Source organism: Telmatherina bonti, assembly GCF_933228915.1.
Source record: "Telmatherina bonti genome assembly, chromosome: 13".
In the NCBI taxonomy this organism is placed as follows: Eukaryota; Metazoa; Chordata; class Actinopteri; order Atheriniformes; family Telmatherinidae; genus Telmatherina; species Telmatherina bonti.
In genome coordinates, this window is record NC_136611.1 from 32,426,575 (window position 1) to 32,448,028 (window position 21,454).

Sequence of the window (21,454 nt, forward strand, 5' to 3'; positions counted from 1 at the left end):
ACTTTAAAATATGTGCAACTAAACAACACACTGGCTAATCAAACCACATATTCCGCATCACAATGAACACTAAATAAATAAATTGATAAGCTTTTCCCAAATATGGGCTATCATGGAGAAACATATATATTTCTTTAGGCTTTTATTTTATAATTTTCTTTTACTTCCGCTATCCTGCAGCTAGTTGCTACCGACAGGGTGATTAAAATATATATACCCACTCCGTAAATGATTGTTCGGTAAGGTTGCAAAATCAGTCGAGGCAAGTTCGTCTTTTGTTTCTGAAAATTAGCATCGAGTTAGCTGTGTAGAACAAACTTCCATGTTTGTTTTATCCTTACGTCTGTTCAGCCGGGCGTCCACGGGATTACCTGACTGCAACTTGTCTTCCTTTATGCTCAAATACATACGCAATAAAGAGAGGATATGCACACCTAGCCCTGAGTCAAGATGAGTTTCGTTAAATGACGCAAGGACAGTGCAAAGCAAGGCGCCGGGACCTGTCAGGTTGGCACCGGTATCAAAGATCGTCTATGACACAAGAGCCTCAGCTTGGAGAATTACGTTACGGACTTACTGAGAAGCTTTTGATCACAAGCCAAATGGAAATCATATGTACATATAGCAAACATTGGTTTTTCTGTGATCTTTAAACACATATTAACAGTAAACACGCATATTTAATAACCAAGGACAACTCCGCGCCAACTTTGATTTATAGATGTGTTGATACATCTTTTATTTTTAGCTTCTCTGACATATCAGTGACGACAATGACCGCTACGTAGCTCCGCCCCATCAGAGTAGCTCCGCCCCATCAGACTGTCGGATCAAGACCAGGCTTACAAGTACTGAAGAGAGAGGTGATGGTTAAATGGTCATTTAACAAAAATGCAAAGCAAATAAATGTTAATTAATTTTCTGAAAAGTTAGTTATGAATTCATAATTTGAGACTAAAAGCCGCTAAATTGAAGTAGTAAAACATTTTCATAGTCTTGATCTTTGCTTTATTTTTTTATGAATAACGTATAATTTGCACTTAACATGTTTTTAAACACACTCTTATTGTTCAATCTGATTTTTTTTAAAATCTCAATTAAAAAAACAAACAAACTGCACACTGAAGCATGGGAACGGTACAATACTTTTATTTTAAAATGTCATTGCTTAAAAAAATTTTTATGTAAAAGTTAAAACAATAAATAAACCATTTTTGGGGGAATACTTCTTTTGAAAAGTGGAAGGAGTTAGATCAGAAAGACACACAGGCCACTGGTTTCTCCACATAGCGCAGTATATTGATTTCTGCAAGAAATGTCCACAAATGAGACATCAACCCATGCATTAATACTGTGTTGATGTCCTGTCTCATTCCCTCATCTGGCCTTAATGAACGTTCGAGTCATCCAAGTGATACTCCAGCTCGGTCTTTACGTCGTCTGAGCTGCTTTGCTCAGTGGCCAGCACGGTTTCAACAGGGAAAGACAAATACAAGCCATCTTTCATTTTCTTGGGCGAGGGCGGTTCTCCTTCAGCAAACAGAGGTTCTGTCATTTTAAAGTCAATCGTGGGAACATTGTGTGACCTTCGTTTGGCGTTCTTCTTCTTCTCCTGCTTGTAGGCTGCGTTCATGTTGGCTATCACCTGAAAGCGCAACACATTAAAAAAACAAAAACAGGGATGAAATAAGAAGATAAAACTGTTATGTCACAAATTAAGCCTTTAAATGTAAACAATTTCAGGATCAATTTGATTCCATTTAATGCAAAGTGAATATTAGTGTCTACTTTACAGTGTCTTTCAGTCTTTTTTTTTTGAGCCAAGGCACACTTTTTTTTTACTGAAAAATCACAAGGCACACCACAAACCAAAATGTTTTAATTTTTTTTTTTAAAGTCCATATTATTAATATAAAGTCCATCTTGTCGAAGCCTCTTGAATAGAAATCAGATAAACACAAGAGGATTTTTATTACTGGGGCCTGTTTGGATGAACACAGAGCTGCTTTTTAGACCAATTAGGTGAAACTGGGTAATTTCTCATGTCAAACCTGATAACCTCTCGGCACAGTGATTGAAAAACACTGCTTTACACCATGAATGTGCCGGCACATGTGTGCATGGGACCTCAGATGTTGACTGCAGTGGGAAAAGACTGGATCAACTCTGTTCTGTGACTCATTCTACATTTATCCCCAACCACAATAGATCATACCTGCCACTGTGCTAAAGTCATAAATAACACGTTACATGACAACAACACAGCCTCTTATTGTTAGCTGTTGTTACAAGTGGCTTTTCGGTTACCTCTTTGCAATCCTACTAAACCGTGGAGCTGTAAGCGGAGAATGTATTGATGGAGGTGCATCCTGTTCATAGAGCTGCTACACGCACATTTCACTGTCTTTTTCTTTTTTCACGGACTGATTCAGAATAAAAACTACAGTTTAGAAATGTTTGCAGGCTCTGATAAGTATTCAGGGAATGAGGTATTTCAGGGAAAGTGGGTTTGCTCTCTGTCCTTGTGTGTGTATGAGTGTTTGGAAAGAGCTTGCTTTAATCTTGTAAAGCACTTTGTGTTGTCCATGGCATGAAAAGCGGTCAGGAAATAAAGTTTGATTTGATGAAACATGTCAATGAGAGAATCATGTTCTAGTCCAGTTCCTGAATGCTTTTATGATTTTACTGTAACATCAGTAGACCTGCTGGTGTTCTGTTTGTCGGGCTATAAGTTTATGTCTCATAATCTTCACATCAGAGCTGCTCAATCTGTCTCAGATTTTAAGTCTGTCCTTAAAACCCACTTCTTTGCGCAGGCATTTGATCATACCTGAGCTTTTTCTTGTGTATTTTAATTTTCACTTTTATTTAAGATTTTTATTTTGTGTCCAGATGTTATTTGTTTTTTAATGTGCAGTGTTTCATTTTAATTTGTGGGGTGTTTGTTGTTTTACTGTTCAGCACTTTGGGCAGCTGCTGCTGTAGAAATGTGCTATACAAATAAATTTGAACTTAATTTCATCTCACAGGCCTTCACTCCAGGTGCATGTGCACACACATTTTAGCAGACATGACAATGAGAGCTGTAGTCTTCTGATCCAATCTGTCCACAGTTTATAGCTAATCTCACAACACTTAAATATTATGTTTGAGCCACATGATCAACGCTTCCAGTGTTGACGTAAAAAGAAACCATAACTGAATAACAATATGTTGAGAACGTCTCAGTGCTTTCAGTGTGCTCTGCTGCCCCTAAGTGGCAAAACATTTTCTGATTTCTTACATCTTTGCCCTCATAGCACCAAGAGACTTTAGACTGATGAAGCCTGAAGACTGTGGGTTTTGTTTAAGTCATCAATAAGGTGGAAGACCACCACTATGTTTATTTTCACTGATGGAAGATAAAAAGAAAAACGTGAATTACCAGCTGCTTAAGAGAATTCTGTTGCTCCTGCATTATGGCCATATGTGAAGCAGCCTTTTCCTTTATGGAAAATAAGTCCTGCTCTGTGTCGTCATAATGCAGCAGGTTCAGAGAAGTCTGAATGAAAAGAAAAACAAAACAAAGACATTTAATAAGGAAACAAAACTATAAATGCATTAAGAAGCAGGTGGTCGATTGCAGGCTTACCTCAACAGGTGAATTGGCCTTCCTATTAAACATGAGTGTGTAAGGGGTAAACTTGGTCGTTGGGTTGGTGGAGGTGCGAAACAAAAACAGGACAGGGTCTAAAAAATCTTCCCATTCTGACTGCTTCTCTGTCACCATCTGCACCAGGGCTTCCTTCAGCAGCGAGCTTGTGCAGTCATGGAGGGGGTTAAGCTGAGGCTGATCAAGAGGAGAGACCTTCTGCACGATGCTCCATCTGTCACATAGCAGCTTCGTCACCTACAACAAGCACACCCTTCATCAGAGGTCACATACCTGAGCTGTAATCTCAAAACAACACAAGGATTTTTTGCTCACCTCTTCACAGAAGTCAGCACTCTGCGTACATACTATTGTCTTAGGGGCACCAAATCTGACGGAAGAGAATGAAAACAAAAGAAGTAAAATACGTAGAACTTCTAAAGCCGACTTGGATGCATGTTTTAGGCTTTTTTTGTTTTTAACCTGTATATGCATTTAGAGATGCATCTTGCAACAGACAGAGCATCATTTTTCTGCACTGGAAAAGCCTCTGGCCATTTGCTGTAATAATCGATGATAAGTGTGATGTTTTTGTTGCCTTGCTGAGTCTCCGGAAACGGTCCTGACGAGGAGAAGAAAACAGGTTTCAAAACATACAGAAAGAAAGTCAAACGACATAAATAACCTCACATCACATGACAAAAGGAACTGCAGTAGCAACCTATAACGTCAATCCCAACAATGTCCCAGGGTGCGTCCACTTTGATGGGCCGAACCGTCCTCGCCAGGTTTTTACTCCTCTCTGCGTGCTGACACGTCTCACACACTTTGATCTGAAATGGTCACACATGACTACCACATGTCACAGTGATGCTAAAACAGCACAACAGCAGACATGGAAAGATGTTTGTACCCAGTCCACCACGTCCTTGATGATCCCTAACCAGTAGTACTTGCTCTGGATCCTGTGGACGGTCTTCTTTTGACCCAGGTGATGACCAATGTCGTTGAAGTGGCAGTAGAGAAAAATCTGTCTCTTCCTCTCAGCCTCAATGACCACCTCCCTCTTCTCGTCTTTCTTGGGTCCCACATAGTACAGCTTTCCCTCTGAAGCACATATTAATACAAGGAAACATGCTAAGATGGCCAAACGGACTGGTGCGTTCAATGCTGTAAAAACTATGGCGTTGCAGAGGTATCTCTTGATGGTACAACACAGTTTAAAGGCAAGTTAAGTGCTTGTCTTATTAATCATCTAATGCATGCAGATGACTTGGTTATCCTGTCTCCTTACAGTGCAGGTTTACAACAGCTTCTTCAAGTCTGTGCAAGTTATGGCGTGCATTATGACATCATATATAATCCTGTTAAGAGTGTTGTTATGATTGCTAGAACCATCAAAAATTAAAATTCCCTTCATTTTATTTAGCAGACCAGGAGTTAAATGTGGTGAACAAAGTGAAATATTTAGGCCATATAATCAGAAATGATTTATGGCAGGGGTGCCCAAAGCACTTTGCTTTTGGCCCGTAAGTCATTGTTTATATTAATGCCCTACAGAGCTTGATGAAAAGACACTTTCAGTGTCATGAACCCCAATAAGACCTGACTCAGAGGGACCCTGACTGACTCACACCTCAATGACCTTGTCAGTGAGCGAGGTGCAACCCAGCATGGAGACTGGTAATGTCCAAAGATCAACTTCTTCTGTTTTCCAGTAAGTAACAACAACTTGTCTTGTTCCACATGCACTGTTTCTGGTTGTTGACACATTGCACTTAGTTGCAGTTTAGTGGCTGTAATTATTGTTTCTTGCCCCTCTAACTATGGCTTTATTGTTCTATTGCTATATTGATTTTTTTTTTAATCTAACATTGTATTTGCCCATATAGGAAAAAAAAAACTGTATTTGCTATTGAACAATAATTAAAATAACTTTGTGCATTTTCTTGTGTTTCATCCTTAAAGCTGCAGTGTTTGGATCATTTTCAGTTTGGCCCTTGGAGGTAAAAAGTTTGGGCACGCCCGATTTATGTGATGATGATGTCCACAGTGCCGTAAACTGTATGCACAAGGAAATATTCTGGCTTGCAAGTTTAATATGTCTACAGATTATGTGAAAATAGCCCTTTTTAGAGCATATTGTACTCCATTTCATGCTGCTCATTTATGGTGCAATACAAGCAAAGCTAAAATGAAAAAGCTTCAGGTAACATTTCATGATGCTTTTAGAATATTGTTGTTACTTCCAGGATGGGTGTAAGTCAGATGCTTGTCTCAAATAAGGTTCCTACCTTTCATGCTGTGCTGAGGAATTTCATGTATAGATTTATGTGTCGATTAAGGGAGTCAACAAATGTAATTGTAATGGTTATGACTGAGCCAAAATGAAGTGACACAAAGTATTTCTCCTGTTTTTGGAAGCACTGGAATGAATGTCTGTCTTTACGGATGGGTTTATAATTATGTGTGTGTGTATAGACTAGGTGTCTATACATGAATGTGTTTTGTTTTTCTTATTAATTGCTGATATGGACTTATGTGTCTGGAATGAAGAATAAAGAAGAAGTGCGTTTTTTGGCAACTGAATGAATCTTTAAAGGAGCATTTCACACAATTAAATGAAGGTTTTAAAAGCAGCCTTACCGTCAATTATAAATTTCTGTGCGTATCTTTTGAGGTTTTTCTTTCGTAGAGGATTCATCGTCTGAGGAAAACTGCCTTTAGCCACAAAAGTATAAATGTCCCCCAGTTTGTTGGAGCTGGATTCAACCACCTCCTCCTCAGCGACCTGCAGCGACTCCGGGTTCAACATTTCTCTCAGCTGCTCTTCAACTCAGCAAACAGAAATCTTCCGACTGCTTTTCTGCATCGTCTGGAGCAGATTAGGTCTTTATTAATGAAGATACAACATCATCAAAACAGCTAGAAAACAAAAATACTAAAACCACTACCGGTTCTTAGCTTCTTCTACATGTTTCTATCAGTAGTTTGTGTTCATTTTGTCAACATTAGCGCCCCCTTTGTTTTCAACACGTCTTTATTCTGTATTCAGACTTTAAAGGTGGAGTATGTAAGATTTTCGATATTTAAAAAAAAAAAAAAAAAGAACAAAAAAATAACTACAATCACAATTAGATAGTTTTTTTTTAAAAAAACATGTAGGTTCCAGTCTGTCCATATTTGATGTGTTATTAAATTACAAGTTTAAATAATTAATGACAAAGACCCTTTTAAAATGTTTGCCTACCAGTAAAAAGAAAAAAGTGCTTTTTGTCATTTGTCATTAGTTAAACTTGCAATTTAATAACGCATCAAATATGGACAGACTGGAACCTACATGTTCAAAAAACTATCTAAATATGATTGTAGTTATTTTATTAGTTACTTTATTTTGAAAATATTGAAACTCTTACATACTCCACCTTTAAGTCAGGGGTGTCAAAATCAAATTCACAAGGGGCCAGAATTAAAAAAGAGTAGAGGGCCAAACTCTTTTTTTTTTTTTATTCAGAGAGTGACGCTATTATTCATGTTTTTATTATCTTTGAGATACAGTAATGTATTAAACATTTTCATATATTAAGTAATTGTTAGGCCTGTTTTTGCTTAAACACTGAACCCAGAACAGGCTGTTTTTTTTTTTGTTTTTTAAACTGAATTAAATATCAGGCCTCTTTATCTGGAACTTTATATTCTTTTTAATTGTAACCTAAATCTTTCCTTCATGGCCCATTCAGGCCAACACCTAAAAATAAAAACTAAAAAAAACAATTATCCTATTCAGTTTTGAACAGACCATTCCTTTTGTCAATAAAATCATATTTATCCAGTTTAGTAGGGTGTTTTCCGGTCCGGAGTCTAGCGCAAAGACAGCGTTGTGGGATTTGTATTATTAGTGGTACGTGTGCTGTATAATGGATCAGCAGGCCAGACGTAATACATATTTCAAATCATCTCGCGGGCCAAATATAATTGTAGTGGTCCGCAGGCCTGAGTTTGACATGTATGCTCTAGGTCCATAAAACAAAGAGCAGACATACAAAAATATTCTAAAAAGGCATTCATACCAGTGTTTCCACATGGCAGACTGACAATTCACAGTACTGAGTGCAGGCTGGGTGGGCATTCTTATAATCCAGCATATAAATTTAAACATCAATCGTGTCAAAAGAGCATTAAATGTGATAAGTTGTACAGTACAGAAAAGTTCGTTAGCATTATTCCATATTGGTTTTCCCAGTAGTACACAGACAATCATTATATGCAGCCTGAAGTTTACAGATGATGGCCTTTTTCCATAGCTTATATTTGGAATTATTATTATTATGATTAATATATTAACCCATAGTGAAATTGTTTGTTTTTCATCTAAACAATACACTGCAGATGTCTTTAAAAGGACAACCAGGTGACATTAATTAATGTAGAAAACGTTCCATAATTGCTATGAGATTGAAAGTCAGTATTTGATATGTCTATTGTTTCTACGAACCTGCACGCTTTTAAAACAATGTCTTGTTATTTCTTCAAAACATTTTCATTAGGAGTTCTCTGACCTTACACATTATTCTAAAATATCTTTAATTATAACATGTAAAATGGATTTTTAGCTATGTTTCCTCCTATGCTGAGACCCAACACTGGTTTGTTCCTTGAGTTAAAACTGGGAATGATTTAAAAAGCAACATATGTAGAAAGAAAAACTTGGAGAGACTTAAAAAAAAAAAAAGACACGTTGCATTAGGCGTTTTTAATTATACCGCTGTATACTGGTTTAATGTCATATCTTAATGGGATGTTAATAGTTCCTATTTTTAATCAATATATTCAGCTTTGCCTGCTCTGTTAAAGTTCTTTGTGTCTTAAAGTGTAAGAGTTCTTTCTGTGTTCTTCATGTGTAAATGTTGTTACATGTAAATATTGGTCATTTTTAACAAATTTCTGATACTTTTTTAATTGCTCTTTGGATTATCTTAAAAACCACTAATAGTTGTTAACTTTTATTAAATGTAAAGGAAACCTGTTAGCATCTGTCACATCTGGCTAATGTATGTGATACTTTTAGAGGTTAGCATCTGAAAAAAAAAGGGTTATTTGTGAGGACAGTGCATTTAACGGATGAGCAGCAAAGTATGTAATGTAAAGAAACCAGATATACGGGCAATTTAACTATTTGTTTAATAAACAGGGGACTTAGAGGAAAATGTAACCATACATAACCACAACAGTGTGGCACTTCCTCTTCTTCCATCTGGTCACTTTGGGCATACATTGATCTGGGATGGCATCCAATTCTTCAACCAGCATTTGTCATAGTTAAGCCATTGTGTGTGTGTGTGTGTGTGTGTGTGTGTGTGTGTGTGTGTGTGTGTGTGTGTGTTGGTTTCTAGTATAAACATCACACCCCTGCTAAGCCCACAGATGCTTATTTAGGTTGAGGGTCAGGACTGCAGGTAGACTGTCCCATCCTCTCTACTCACATTCTCAAGATAGTCTCTGAAAGCCCAGCTTTGTGAGTTGGTCCCAGACTTGTGAGGACATGGGATTGGACCTGGTTTCAGAATGTCATCTTCATATTTCTCTGCACTTGAATTGACTCGGAATGAAGACAATCTTTGTTTTTGCAGGAGGAAGGTGCTGTTTCACACAAGGCTGGATGATCCAATGAGGATTATGGGTACAGGCCCAGGGGCCCACGTGAGACCCATGTAGGGCAAACGCCAGCAGTTTGGACATGAAACAAAATGTACACAAAAGCCAGATAGTTACACCACAGTGCCTAGTGTACTGCTATTGGTGCCATTAGCTGACAGATGTTAGAAATGTCGTTTCGTAGTGTATCACTCACAATTTTCACCATGTTGTGGTGGGGAATGGGGGCCCTGGGACACTCTGGGCCCTGGGACCTCTACACTTTTAATCCAGCCCTGGTTTCACGCCATCAGATTGCTCTCACTAGCATTGTTATCTTGTTGGTGCAGCAATCTGCATATAGATCCTGCTTGCTCAAGATGGGAGATTGAACTGGAGCCTCCAACTCCATTTGTTGGTTTCCTTATATCCGCTATTATGAACTGGCTTTCATTATGGTTTTTTTCCTGTCTATAAAGCGTCTTGAGATGGCATTGCTGTGATTTGATTCTATATAAATAAAGTTGAATTGAATGTACTAAAGCAAGAATCAATAACATAACAAGCTGTTTGGGATTGGCACAGACTTTGTAACTAGTTTATCATGGGTGAACCTGAAGTTCTACTGTGTTGCTCGTCCCACAAAATGATTTCTTTACAAATATAAAACTATTTAAAAGGGAATTATATAGGATTTCTAATAGTATAATATTTATTGTAAAGAGGCATTGATATGATAAATAAATGATAAAACAAAACTCAAATTCCCATTTTTGTGCATTTTGGAGCTGAATATCTTTTCCCTCGGCTTTTATTTTGGAATACACCAAACAGGAAGTAATCGTTGTTTTTCTCGGAAGTAATCTGCGTTTGTGTCAAGTGTTTTTGTTTATGTGTCATTTATTATTTTTATTTTAGTAATCAATATTAAACGTGCAGCCATGACAAGTGAAGGAAGCGAAGCGCCTCAGTTTTATACGTGTATCTGCTTCATGACCGATAATATTTTCTTGGAAGACTACAAGCTCCATGTTCGCTTTGAGTCCGAGCAGCAGTTCAGACTGGACTATCAGGCTGTGAGTGCTTTTCAGGAACATTTTGACACAATAAATTGTGTTTAAAGTTAAATGTGTGTGTTGACAGCGGTGTATTTATTGTTATTTCTGCACAGCTGCTTATGAGGCTTGGCTGCGTCACCGACCAGCAGTTTGAAGATGTGCTCAACAAGGTAAAATAAAATAAAATAAGCTTACAAAATCACCTTTCTGGGGTCAGAAATGTATTTATACGGTCACTAAAAATAATTGTCATGAATACAGTGCTAGGTCATGACCAAATACCTTTGGTCCACTTGTGGTGAATAAACTTATACAGTTGTGCTCATATTTTTTCATCCTCTTTCATTAAAGAAGGGAAAAAAACAGCTGCCTGTAAAATAAGCTGAAATTGACTAAAGTAATAATAAATAAAAAAAAATATGAAAATCATCACATTATTTTCTAATTCTGTTTCAATAGAAGTATATTTAATAAAAGCAAATAAATAAGATAATTCATTACATATTACATCAGTCATAAACTAATATTTAGTTGAACAATCCTTTAATGTTTCCGCTCCAGTCAGGTGTTTTCTGTTCCTCTCAGTCAGACTTCTGCACCTGTTGACAGGTATTTTGTCCCACTGTTCAACAGAAAAGTGCTCTAATTGTCCAGGACCAATTTGTTTGTTTGTTTGTTTGTTTTCTTTCCTCAACTCAATTATATGAAAAAACAGTGTCTTATATAACTAAATGATATTTTTGCAAATTTTTAGTGATTGTTCCTTTTTTAAGTCTCCAGTTATTTGAGTGACTGTTGTAAATTCAGCCTTTTCTTTAATGAAAGGGGATGAATGAATATTAGCACAACTGTAGATGTGTTAAAGTTGTTTTTACCAGCTGTTTTTATTCATGTGTGAGTATAAAAGTGAGGATCTAAGCAACACGTCTGCAAGGCTGGTATCAACAGATGTCATTAACACCAAAAAGTGAATTAATCATTGTTTGGAGAAGAGCTAATCATGACATAAGATAGGCAAGTTGAGGTAACTGGAGGATTTTATGTAAGGAGATGAAGCAATTAATTATTTCTCATGACTAATCTTCGATCCCTAGTTGACTGTAACTGAACTGTGTGATTGCTTTGTTTAGATTTCCCAGGAAGTGGATAGAAGAAAGAGGCTAGATGTGACATCTCTTGAGAGAGCTGCTTCAATAAAACAAATATACAGGCCACTCCATCCTCATGTCTATAACCTCCAGGTAGATATTCCATCAATCGCTGCTGCGAACGTCATGAATGATATTCCATTAGTACCTTGCTGAGACTATCCCCTCCCCTCAGGAGGCCTACCTTGCTCCAAAGCTAAAGCAGATGGTTGAATACTGCCGAAGCAGCCTTGCCAGTGATGAAGGTCTCTTGGAGTTTCTGGAAGAGGTGGCAGGTGAGCTGGACAGGGCTGCAAACTCTTTTCAGAGGCAAATGTTTGAAAGCGAAGGAAGAATAATTCCTGCTGGTAGTAAAACAAGTAGAGTCAACAAATCTTAAAATCAGCAGAGTAAAAAAGCTTAATTCTTCTTGTTAAACACAAACTGCTGTGTTTACATGTGGTTCACATGTTCATGATATAGTTTTGATTTTATAGCTTAGCATAAAGTCAGTTTCCTCAACACAAACCAATGTCATGTAAGAAAATCAGATCTACAATTTGGCTTTTTCCCCCTTTTCCTGTCTGAATCAGTCACAAAGACAGTGGAGCATCATCCTGCAGACTACCTGTCCTTTGGTGTAACATTTTCAGTCTAAACATGGAAAGGCATCTTAACATATGTTCCTCTTTCAGATGAATTAATGTCAAGCTAGACATCTATAAATATGCACCTTTGTCTCATTTTGTTACAGCTCAGAGGGTGTATCGCTTTCCTGTGTTTGAGAAAAGCTTCTGCGATGCACTCGTAGAGGAGCTGGAACACTTTGAGCAGTCATCAGCCCCTAAAGGAAGGCCCAACACCATGAACAACTACGGGGTAAGGAACCCCGACTACTGGCTAACCCTCCAAACAACAGTAGTGATGGTTCAGTCAGGCGTATATCATCCTCACGACAGAAACTTCCTGCTGTGGGGACATTTATCATGAAACAAGTGGAGCTCCATCCCACGAGGAGCATACTCCAGGCAGCTGCAAGCTTAGTTTAACTATGAAAGTCATATTTTAGAAGTTTTACACATATTCATAAGTTTAACACATTACTTGGCAAAAAAGATGACAGTATACAGTATGAACGTATACAGTGGTTGACGACATGTTTTATTTGGTTTATTTTAGTCATTTTCTCTTCCAGATCCTCCTCAATGAGCTGGGCTTTGATGAGGGCTTCATCACCCCTCTCCGGGAGCAGTACTTGCACCCACTCACCTCCCTGCTGTTTCCAGACTGTGGGGGTCACTGTCTGGACAGTCACAAGGCTTTTGTGGTTAAATATGACATGAATGAAGACCTGGACTTGAGCTATCACTATGACAACGCCGAGGTCACTCTTAATGTCTCCCTGGGAAAGGAGTTCACCGAGGGCAACCTCTATTTTGGTGATATGAGACAGGTGGGACCACATTTTAATTCCTTTTTTTTCCCCCAAATTTTTTATTTTGACAAAAGACACGTGACAAAAAACAAAGACAAAATGTACTAAATTAAATGGCAGGGTGATCAAAGAATGAATGGAGAAGAAAGTAAAGTGAATCATAAAATAAAATAAGAAAATAAATTGAGTTTAACATTTTAATTCCAATTCCAACTTTATTTATAGAGCAATTTGAAACAACACAGTTGACCAAAGCGCTTTACACAATCCCAAGCTCAACAGCATACAGAATATAATAAATGTAGCGGAATAGCCTCTACAAATTATGAATTTATTAATTACCTCGGAGCACCACTCATCACCTTTAATTAACTTAAAATTCAGGCGGATGAGACACCTGAAATAAACTCAAATCAATGAACAGTCTTACTTCAAAGGAGTAAATCCTAAGAACGAATGAACCAGAAATTGTGCATTCAGAAATTATGACAAGAACGGATGAATTGATTATACATATTTATTTACAATGATGGTAAACATACAGCAGTGAAAATGAGCAATGATGGAGAGATTGGTGAGATGGTATGATGAATTTGTCAGCATGGAATTTCATTTATGACATTAATAAGGAACGCTGAAATTAATTAAATGAGATGGAGCAGGAAGAACTGGTTGGAATTAAGCAAATAAATCGGGATGATTATCTTACTTAATCTTTGACAAGAACGTGTTCAATAATTCTAAATTTGGATAAGAATTCAAATTTAATTATTTAATTAGAATTTGATGTACTGGTTTGGGACATCACAAATGTCAGAGCGCTATCAGATCCTACTTTGAACGCTGAATCCGGAGTGTGGGTCGAAGCGGGTGGTTGGTCCCCTATTCGGCGCGTTTCCGGGGGAATTGGATCCCTGGAGCGTCAGAAGATGTAGGTCTACGCAGCTACTCTGGCCTTCTGGATCCGTTCAGCGGAGTTCCAGAGCGGTGTGATGATGATCCAGATTGTCCCAAAAATAGATAGTTCCAGATTTTACGTGTAAAGACGTAATGGAAAAAGTTGGAGCTACGGTTCTAGTTAATTACTGATCTCGGGAAAAATACTGGTTACAAGTAAACACTTGTTGTACTTTCTCCCGTTCGGAAGAACGGAGAGGTGAAAACTTATAATGAAATAACAAAAAGAAAAGAAGACGAAAGGCTAAAGAAACTAAACAGAAGACAAAAACTTAGACGAAGACAAAAAGCTCAGGAGGAGAAAAAGCTAGGAAGTTGGTCTGCCAGTCTAATTTAAACAGACCCGCCTTTCGAACTTCCAGCTAATCATGAGTTGCTTCTGTCAGAGGCTGACCGACCTTCTCCAATCAGGTCAGCTCTAGTTCCTTCCCTCTGCATCTCATTAATGTGAACAGGATACTTTCAACTCCTTGCTTTGTCTGCCGCAATACACATCAGTCACATTCTTTCAGAGTTATGCAGATTCCTCGTTTGCTGGGGAAGGAAAGCATTTTATAGTATTACTTTCACACATGAAAAGATTGGCTAGATGTATTTTTATTAAAGGTGGATTAATTAATTGTCATGACTCGTCCTCATCGGGTAATCCTAAAAAGAAAACTCACATTTTATTCATTCACATTAGTAGCTTAAGAGAAGTCTGAAGCTTAGAAAACATAATCAACAATTATTTAATGTAGTGTTTATGATTAATGTGTGTGTGTGATCAGTTCAAAGAATTAAATCACATATCCAGATAAAATAATGAAAAAGAAGAAATTCAACCAAAACAATTAACCATAGTCCTTTCGACTAAGTTAAATCGGTTCCTTCCATTGGGGAAAGAAGTTTGGATTTCCTTCTGTCTCCTTCTCCGTCAGGGGAGGGGTTGTTCTGGCGCCATGGAGTCTCTTCTTTGGCTTAGAAGTGTCATTTCTGACAAGAACCAGGGTTTGGTCAGATGCGACTCTCGGCATCCCCCCCGACCTGCAACTATAAATTGTTAGATGTTCTACTCCCTTTGTGTTGACACAGCCGCATTCTGTGTAAATCTCTGAGTGGCACCCTCCCTCTTGGGTCAAATGGTCACCCCTCTTCGTCCTGTGTGGACCAGTCTTACTGCAGAGAAAGAAATAACAACTATTGTTTAATCCAGTCGAATGTTTTTAATCCTGGGAGGCCAAGATCACTACATAAAAGTCAAATAAAATGAAAACAATAAAAATATTACCGTAGTTACTGTAACACTCAATATGTAAAAAAAAAAAAAAAAAAAAAAAGAAACATTAAAAAGGAGTCAGCAACTCAAGCAGTGTTAAAAGCCAATGAAAAAAGATGACAGATTTAAAAGCTGCCTGTCTCAGGTGCAGCGGCAGTGAATAGTTTTGGACCCACAACTGAAAAGAAGCGGTCCCGTCTGGATTTCCGCTTGGTTTTTGGGACAACCAGCAGGGAGCGATCTGCCGACCTCAGAGAGCGAGAAGGGGTGTTAGACTGAAGCAGGTCAGACAGATACTGTGGGGCGAGGCCATGTTGACATTTAAAAACAAATAAAAGAATTTTAAAATCAATATGGAACGAAACAGGAAACCAATGCAGAGACTGTAAAGCCGGAGCTGTAAAGCTGGTTCTTGGCTCCAGTTAAAAGCCGAGCCGCATCGTTCTGAACTAGAGTTGACTGACTGAGCCCGACATAAGGAGCGTTGCTGTAATCTAGGTGATTGGTAATAAAAGCATGAATTAAAAATCTCAAAATCACGTCGAGAAATGAGGGACTTGGCTTTAGACAGTTGTCTAAGCTGAAAGAAACTAGATTTAACAACAGCGCTAATCTGCGGATCAAACTTCAGAGGACTGTCCAGTTTCACACTGACGTTCGTCACTGTGGGCCTGAGATCCTGACCCAGGTATCCCAGCTCCAGGCAGGTGGAAGACGCGTCTTTCTGGTCTATTAATAACACCCAATTAATGCCTCAAATCTGAAACAGTCTCTGTTACATATTTATAATTCATCATATTACAAGTGATGGGAAGACGACCTGTCCAGGGTGTATCCTGCCTCTCACCCACTGCTTGCTGGGATAAACACCAGCTCCGTCGTGACCCTTAACTGGAACAACCGGTTAAGAAAATGAATAAATGAATATTACAGTTTATCTAAATCCACTTTATTATCATTTTATACTTATTAAAATATGAAAGTGATGCTGTGATAGTGAATATCTTGTCTGATTTTATTGACTCTTGCAGGTGCCAGTAAGCGAGGCTGAGTGCACAGAGGTTGAACACAGAGTGACTGAGGGCCTCCTCCACCGGGGCCAACACATGCATGGGGCCCTGCCCATCTCCTGTGGCCAGCGCTGGAACCTCATCATCTGGATGAGAGCCTCACATGAACGGAACAAGCTGTGCCCCATGTGCAACCGGAAGCCATCCTTGTTGGAGGGACACGGCTTTGCTGACGGGTTCACCAAACACTCTGAGGCATCGTGTGTGTTAACGTGACGACATCCAGCTGCTGTCAGGGTTTTATGGCAGACACAGTGGACTCATGCAGGCCTTCAAAATAAAGTAAATCTAATTGCACAGTTTCACTTTATTCCAAACAGGAATGGTTAGTAGCGTTTCTTGGTAACGCTGTTGGTTTCAGATGTCCAGTTTAGTGTCCTTTTTTATAATGATGCCCAGTCTAATCTGTATGGTCGGCACTTACACGCTCATCCCAGTCAAATCCAATACAGAAACACAGTCTACATTGTTAATTTAATGCTGTTATTCTGTGTAACATGACTGTGTAAGAGTGGATGTGTGTTTGGAGGCATTGCTCTTATATGTACTGAGATTAGACTTCCAGCATTAGTTGCTATGGCGATGTACCCTCGTAGGACACAAACCAGCTTTGTGATACTGAAAATCCAGACTTGGAATGAATTAAATTAATGATAATTTATTATTTTAGCAGTTCACCAGTTTTGCTGGTTGTCCCTCTTTGGCTACAACCTGGATCAGAACAAACAGAAGTGAATGCACGTTCTGGATGATGTTTTCTCAAGTGATTTATATCTGAGGAAAAAAAAGAAAGCAACAAACTTCGTCACAGTTTGGAGGTTTAATTAAACATTTCATAAATACCTTTGGGTCTTTCTGGTTATGATCTTACAGTATGCACGTAGTTTTGTGGTAAAAGTAAACCATCATCTGAAGTAAAAATACAAACATGAACTTGATAGTTACATCAAACAGATGCCTTTCAGAAACATGAAAACATCAGGGCCTTTTGGTTGTTTCTTTTTGTTCCTGGTAAATGTGCCAATCTGTGGTTTAGAACTGGGGGGAAATAAGGGGAAGGAGAGCTGACTCTCTGGGATCAGATCAACACAATGACATGTTCATACACACCTAACAAAAATATACAAAGTTTACACACAACAGGTCGTGGTTTTTTGCAGAGTATGCTTTAAAAGCTCATGGCAAACTGTTCCAGATACTAAAATAAAGCCTGTGGTTTCCAGTTCTTACAATCCATCTCCATACATACAGGCTAAAGACACATTACAGCTTTGTAATTACTTAATTTTAACTTGGTGTAATTACAATTATGTCTAGAAATACTAAAGTTACGTTTTTCACATCAAATATCTCCTAAAAATAATAAATGGTTTCTCTGTTTTGGTGGTCCTTTACATCGTACAAGTAAATACAGTTTTTATATACAGCACAACAGGCCAAAAACAAGCAAAGTGTGGAAATCAGCGGCTGCAGTGACGGCACCAGTCCCATTTCAGTCTGCTGGTATGAATGCAGCAGTCAGCCTGTGCCGCTTCGCCCTGCCTCTGCTGCAGCACTGGCTGCGTTCAGTATACAACAGTACATTGTTCATGAGACAAGATGTTGTCTTTTGGTCTTATAACGTGGTCTCACTGCTCATGTCCCGATGCCGGTGGTGGTCGATGTCTGAGTCGTAGTCTGACTCCATCTCAATCTTGACTTGAGGCACAGGGCAGGCCATCCCTCTGGCCATTGGTATGGCCGGAGACGACGGGCAGGAGATCTTCAAGTGGAGGGTGATGCTGAGGAAGGGCAAGTTCTAGTTACCATACAAAGACACACAGCCAAAGACAACAAGGGGATGCAGGGGAAGGTGGGGGAGTTCTGCCACAAGGCACCACGATTGTAGCTGAAACCTACAGCAGCTCGGGCTTTCCGTAGCGGTTGTCTACAGCTACAATGCCTCATGGCTGAAACTGGGAGTACGTACAGAGAACTGGTTTGTTCTGGCCCTTCACAGCTGGAGTTGTGTAAAAAAATCAAGCTTTTCCAATTTAAAAAGGAACTTGGGATAGTTTGAATGAAAAACTTCTGAATACGTTGATTAAAGTCCTGAACATAATAAAGAGTTTATCTTTTGATTTGACAGTTCAGAGGTTTGGCATCAAAGTATTTTAGACGTGCATAAAGATTTAATCAAAGGAAAACTACATAATGTGATGATTAAAATCCAAGGGGGGGCATTTTATCTGAACAAGTCGACTGTATATAACGTAGTTATCAGATAAACTATCAATACCAAACCATGCCTCTTTCAAAGCAATGCAGACTTACAGGGAAATCTGAACATCGACAGAAAAAAAATGCTTGCAATTCAATGCGATTTGAGCAATTTGGGATTGCAACTTTCAGTGCAAAATATTTGCAGTGAAACTGCTGAGCCTCAGGCGAGCATGGTGCAGAAAACATGTAGCTGCGGCCCGACGAAGTTTCCCATGCAGGTGTAACTGATGTGCCAAACAGAATCAGCACATAGAGGAAAAAGAAACAACCAAAACAACTTTTTGCTGCATATAAATGCAGTGAATCTTCTATCAGTTCTGAGTAAAAACCAAACTAAAATGATAACACATTATAATATTCATCTACTTAAATTCAACATGTGTTAAATTACACATAGAAAACTGATCAGTGGCTTCCAGACACAGAACAAACTATCCCACATTTCATGTCGTTGTCCCTCACGTCACAGTCATCAAAACTACAAATACCAGTGTCTGAACTGATATCTGCAGAACTGAAGTGTGTGCGCAAAGGACTCTGCAGTGTACAGACTGATTAACACATGACAGAAGACTGGTTTGAGAATGACAATATAGTATTGATCACATTGTGATTATCTGCATTGCCTTAAAGTGCATGGATAGGACACTGAAGCTAAGCATTATAATAATGAGGGAAATCCTAAATCTAACCATGTGAGCAATATTATGTACTAATAATGAGTATTTAAATGCACATGTCCACAAATATATTTTCATTAATTCAAGAAACATCAAAAAGAAACTGTGGAAGGGCTAAAACATGAAACAGTGCAGCGGATTATGAAAATGTATTAAATGTAACTTAACACCTTAACAAAACCACTTCAATAAAACTAAATTTCATTTTGTCCACACAAGGATCAGTTCAGCTAGATAGAAAGAAGAAAAAAATATATACTAGTATATACTAATATTTTTTATATATATATATATATACACATATATATATATATATATATATATATATATATATATATATATATATATATATATATATATATATATATATATATATATATATATATATATATCTGCAGTGGGCTTTAGCAGAGAGAAAGCTTTTACTTGGAGGTTTATTATAAATGGAGTTGCAGTGATCGCAGTTTGAAAATATAGCATTATTAATTTAATGTTATTTAATGTTAATAGACTACACACATTAGAAACACTTTGGGTGTCTAAAAGTCTGAGAAGCTTACAATATTGTTTATGCAGCAAACCATAAAGTAGCATAAAATTAAAAATCTACAGTAAAGAACAACAAAAAATACTAATAATTTGCACTTCAAACTAAATGCATCTTGTTAGATGGTTCTACTGTGTAGCATATAAGTTGGTAAATGCAATAAAAACAGGTGAATAAGCAAAGGAAAAAACATGTATTTGTATGTTTTTGTGAATCGCCCCTTTAATTTCTGCAACTTTCCTGCAAGATTCCACTTTCCCATGTGCACACGTGTGTTAAAACGACTTGTGTGCAGCAGCAGGCTGGCAGTACGCTCCCCACTGGGCGTACTGGACTACGTCTGGATAGACGAGATCTTTGTAGGGGATGTGCAGTTTGAGAACACAGTACCTGCGATCCATGTCTGAGTCTGAGCTGGGTGAGTGGTTGGGGTAGGCGTGGTACTTTTCCTGTGAGCAAACACACACATGTCAGAGGGTCACTACATCCATAATATCTGCGGGGGTGTGGCTGCAAAAGCTTGAGTTCCTCACCTCCTCCTCGCTGTCCTCTACTTTGGTCTTCTTCTTGTCCTTCTCCTTTCCCTTCTTCTTATCATCATCCTTCTTCTTCTTCTCTTTTTCAGGCAGGAGGTCGTCCAGCCAGGCTAAGTCATGCTGAGAGAAGACCATGTCCAGCATCTTTCGGACCACCATCAGACCCAGGATCTGGTACCAGACACATAAAGGTCCTGCTTTAACATTTATCTCATTTGTCATTTTACTCTTAAAAAACATTATTGAACCTTTACTTTACACTGGACACTAAATGAAGTCTAATCACTTTCAATATTGATCTCATTCAACATATCAGATTTCTATAAGAAAGATCATTTTGCATGAAAAAGTTGCCGTCTATCAGTGTCATATATCACTGATTCATGCTACATACCTGGGGAAACCCCACTTCATTACACTTTACTGTCAAACTGAGTAAAATGATCATTTCATATAAGATATTTGATTAAACTTAAGAACAGCTACCTCCTTTCCCACCCATGAAACAGCAGGAAATTCATGCAAACCATGAACGTACACATACCATAACAGGGAATATGATGGCTAGGAAGGTAGATTTCAGAACCCAGAGCACAGCCAGACACATAATCTGGATCAGAGTAAACAGGTGCACCCTCCTCAGAGGGACGTGACGGAGGTAGGAGAAGTCAGGCTGGTGCTTCGACGGCATCATGTACAACTTAATCCTGTCCCAGAACTGAGGATGAAAAAAAGGAGGTAAAAAGGTGTAAGTAGCCCAGAATAAGGACATTTATTATATGAATGAGTAATAGTATTTCCAGAATATATAAAAGTGTCCCTGCTTTATTTGCTTGAGAAGAGAAACAGTTTCACAAACTCCCAGAAATGCAAACAGCAAAAATGTCGTTCCAAAATGTCGAATAGAGAGAGATTTGGTCGTCACAGACACTGACTGCAGTGTAAAAGTGTCCGCCGCTTAGAACTTTTTCATCAAACATATGCAAACTGATATTTTTCTCATTCTCCAAGGTCTAAATTAACTAAATATACCAGTTATTTTGATCTTGGGCCTTGGCTATGACTGCCTCAAGAGCCTTATAGTTTTATTGTTGACATTGTTCAAAAACAATGCAAAATTCGGGATATTATGTTTTCATTGTAGCTTCCCAGAGGTTGATGCTACAGCATTAAAAGTTGTACCAAGTGAAAGCTAATAAAATGTTCTTGCATATGGTTGTTAACACATTAACACCTGTGTAAATTTCTGCTGGATTCTT

The 21,454-nt window shown here is 38.3% G+C and overlaps 4 protein-coding genes across 4 annotated transcripts in view; 1 reads left to right on the forward strand and 3 right to left on the reverse strand.

The window, feature by feature from the left end:
- Positions 1-438, reverse strand: part of abcb9 (ATP-binding cassette, sub-family B (MDR/TAP), member 9) — an 11,481-nt gene extending 11,043 nt beyond the window's left edge. The window contains exon 1 of the mRNA XM_079251010.1: positions 1-438. This exon is cut by the window's left edge and continues 705 nt beyond it. The gene's annotated coding sequence lies outside the window, so the exon portion shown is untranslated.
- Positions 439-1,222: 784 nt separating this feature from the next.
- On the reverse strand, positions 1,223-6,593 carry LOC306764621 (gypsy retrotransposon integrase-like protein 1). The gene is made up of 8 exons (XM_079251804.1): positions 6,278-6,593; positions 4,545-4,738; positions 4,353-4,464; positions 4,115-4,253; positions 3,968-4,022; positions 3,632-3,889; positions 3,425-3,541; positions 1,223-1,645 (listed from the first exon to the last, which is right to left on the reverse strand). Exons 1-8 carry the CDS (start codon positions 6,444-6,446, stop codon positions 1,388-1,390), a joined length of 1,302 nt encoding a protein of 433 aa, XP_079107930.1. The 5' UTR covers positions 6,447-6,593; the 3' UTR covers positions 1,223-1,387.
- Positions 6,594-10,206: 3,613 nt separating this feature from the next.
- Positions 10,207-16,432, forward strand: ogfod2 (2-oxoglutarate and iron-dependent oxygenase domain containing 2; the record flags this gene model as incomplete). The annotated part of the gene is made up of 7 exons (XM_079250659.1): positions 10,207-10,341; positions 10,437-10,493; positions 11,454-11,564; positions 11,647-11,746; positions 12,205-12,329; positions 12,646-12,903; positions 16,132-16,432. The coding sequence occupies 7 exons, from the start codon at positions 10,207-10,209 to the stop codon at positions 16,384-16,386; spliced, it is 1,041 nt and encodes a 346-aa protein (XP_079106785.1). The 3' UTR covers positions 16,387-16,432.
- A 1,353-nt stretch (positions 16,433-17,785) lies between these two features.
- The window catches only part of slc4a5a (solute carrier family 4 member 5a), a gene marked incomplete at both ends in the record, with an annotated part of 29,270 nt that continues 25,601 nt past the window's right edge, over positions 17,786-21,454 (reverse strand). The window contains 4 exons of the mRNA XM_079250791.1: positions 17,786-17,951; positions 20,050-20,108; positions 20,193-20,366; positions 20,740-20,913. Coding sequence (XP_079106917.1) covers positions 17,786-17,951; positions 20,050-20,108; positions 20,193-20,366; positions 20,740-20,913 — 573 coding nt within the window. The remainder of the gene's footprint in view (positions 17,952-20,049; positions 20,109-20,192; positions 20,367-20,739; positions 20,914-21,454) is intronic.

Coding starts and splice junctions, on each gene's coding strand:
- LOC306764621 (XM_079251804.1), bottom strand. CDS start 6,446: ATGTTGAACCCGGAGTCGCTGCAGGTCGCTGAGGAGGAGGTGGTTGAA. Junction 4,023..4,114: donor ATCTCTAAATGCATATACAG/GTTAAAAACAAA, acceptor CTCTTCCGTCAG/ATTTGGTGCCCCTAAGACAA. Junction 3,890..3,967: donor GTGCTGACTTCTGTGAAGAG/GTGAGCAAAAAA, acceptor TGCTTGTTGTAG/GTGACGAAGCTGCTATGTGA.